Source organism: Geotrypetes seraphini, chromosome 18 (genome assembly GCF_902459505.1).
Source record: "Geotrypetes seraphini chromosome 18, aGeoSer1.1, whole genome shotgun sequence".
Classification (NCBI taxonomy): Eukaryota; Metazoa; Chordata; class Amphibia; order Gymnophiona; family Dermophiidae; genus Geotrypetes; species Geotrypetes seraphini.
Genome location: NC_047101.1, coordinates 6,103,772 through 6,106,083, shown reverse-complemented (window position 1 = coordinate 6,106,083; position 2,312 = coordinate 6,103,772). Strand labels below are relative to the sequence as shown.

General features: G+C 50.3%; 1 protein-coding gene across 1 annotated transcript; it reads left to right on the top strand.

The window, feature by feature from the left end:
* The first annotated feature begins 383 nt into the window (after window positions 1-383).
* On the top strand, window positions 384-1,570 carry POU4F3 (POU class 4 homeobox 3). Its single transcript, XM_033927766.1, has 2 exons — window positions 384-497; window positions 680-1,570. The coding sequence occupies exons 1-2, from the start codon at window positions 384-386 to the stop codon at window positions 1,568-1,570; spliced, it is 1,005 nt and encodes a 334-aa protein (XP_033783657.1).
* The last annotated feature ends 742 nt before the right edge of the window (window positions 1,571-2,312 follow it).

The following is a 2,312-nucleotide window of genomic DNA, read 5'->3' as shown; positions in this document are numbered from 1 at the left end:
AGGGTAACTACTTTACAAATTTAAGGCAATGTCCACTTGATCTTAGAGGACATTCACTTTAAGTATGTGCCTTTCATGTAAAAGTTGAGGACAAGAGGTGTTCTTCCCCCCTCCCCCCCCCCGTATCAAACTTTCCTTTTAATCAATGCCTAAGACCTGGTCCTTGACAGCATCTCTGTGAGGCTTCCTCGGGCTCCTTTCTCTTCCATCCCGGGCCCAGCGCGCCTGCGCAGAGCAGCTGCTCCTTTTCCTGGCAGCTGCTCTGGGTAAGATGAGTGAAGAAGCAGGTGGGGGAGAAGGAGGGAGAGAGAAGCCCCGCCACGGAAAACAGCTCACTTTGACGGTAGCCAGCCAGAGCGACCAGCCCGACTCTATGTGCAAAGATGATGGCCATGAACAGTAAGCAGCCGTTCCCCATGCACCTCCAAGAGCCTAAATTCGCCAGTCTGCACTCGAGCGCGGAGGCTATGCGCAGGGTTTGTCTCCCAGCCCCGCAGGTACGTACAGCGAGCGGAATGATGGGGTCTTTCTTTCATGTTCTCTCCACCTGTCTAGTCAAAGCAAAGCTTGGGTCTTTGCGATTAATTTTTGAGGAGGAATCTCTGGGCTCGAAAGTATTTGCTAAGCCTGAGCTGACAGTATTCCCCACTGACTTGCCTGTGCACATTCTTGCTTGCAGCTCCAGGCCAATCTGTTTGGAGGCTTTGATGAAAGTCTACTGGCCCGCGCTGAAGCTCTGGCTGCTGTTGACATCGTCTCTCACGGCAAGAGCCATCCTTTCAAGCCAGATGCAACGTACCATACCATGAGCAGCGTCCCATGCACGGCCACCTCCTCGGCTGTGCCCATCTCGCACCCTTCGGCCCTGACCTCGCATCCTCACCACGCGGTGCACCAAGGCTTGGATGGAGACCTCCTGGACCATATTTCGCCATCCTTGACAGTGAGCGGCATGGGGGCGCCCGATCACTCGCTAATGGCCACCCAAATCCACCCTCACCATCTAGGAGCAATGGGGCATCTACACCAGGCAGTGGGCATGGGGCACCCGCACGCGTCCGCTCCCAACGGGATGTCCTGCCTCAACGACATGGAGTCGGATCCCAGGGAGCTGGAAGCCTTTGCGGAAAGGTTCAAGCAGAGGCGGATCAAGCTCGGGGTGACCCAGGCCGATGTCGGAGCAGCTCTGGCCAACCTGAAGATCCCGGGAGTGGGCTCCCTTAGCCAGAGCACCATTTGCCGGTTTGAGTCTTTGACCCTGTCCCACAATAACATGATCGCCCTCAAGCCCGTCCTGCAAGCGTGGCTGGAAGAGGCAGAAGCCGCCTACCGGGAGAAGAACGCCAAGCCCGAGCTCTTCAGCGGCGGCGAGAGGAAACGGAAGCGCACCTCCATCGCGGCCCCGGAGAAGAGGTCTCTGGAAGCCTACTTTGCCATCCAGCCCAGGCCTTCCTCGGAGAAGATAGCCGCCATCGCCGAGAAGCTGGACCTTAAAAAGAACGTGGTGCGAGTGTGGTTTTGCAACCAAAGACAGAAGCAAAAGAGGATGAAATACTCGGCCATCCATTAACCCAGGGCTCAGGGACTTCAGAGGACTCGCAGTATACACGTTCAAAAGCCATGGATTCGTCGTTCATTTCTTGGTTCCAAGGTCTGGAAAGCTTTCACCTGAAACTGGGATTCTTGTGCACTAAAGTAACCCACTTGTCACTTTGGAGAGTTTGAGTCTGAGAAGTATAAAATAGTATAAGAATATGTCATGTTTTCAAAGAAATCGCAATAATAAATCTATATTATATAATTATGGGAAAGAAATGCCTGGATTATGATGATCTCTAAATGACCATTTATTATTTTCACATGTCCTTATCAGGGCTCCCAATTCTCTTTAAGCAAACGGTAGACTTTTCTTCCCCCAATCCCCCTTACAATGACCCTGGGAGCTATAGCATTTGCAGTTCCTAACCCGTTAAGCTAACTGCATGCCATGTTATATCTGTAATCAGTTTTCATATATCCCAGACATCACAAATATATTTTCTATTCTGTGAAATATTGCTTGGGACGCATGAAATTATTTTTGCAAATTTAGCTAAACGTAGATCCTGGATTAAAAAAAATTAATAAAAAAATGATGGATACCCCAAAGCCTGTGGCACATTAAGGATTGTATTATGATTATTTTATTTTCATTCCTATACTCTTGGTTGGAGGATTGAGATGCTAGGTTTCAGTTGATTTTCCCACGCTCTGTGCATAGTTTTAAGGTAGTGACTTGACTTGACAGACCAGGATCCTGCAAAAGTGCACTG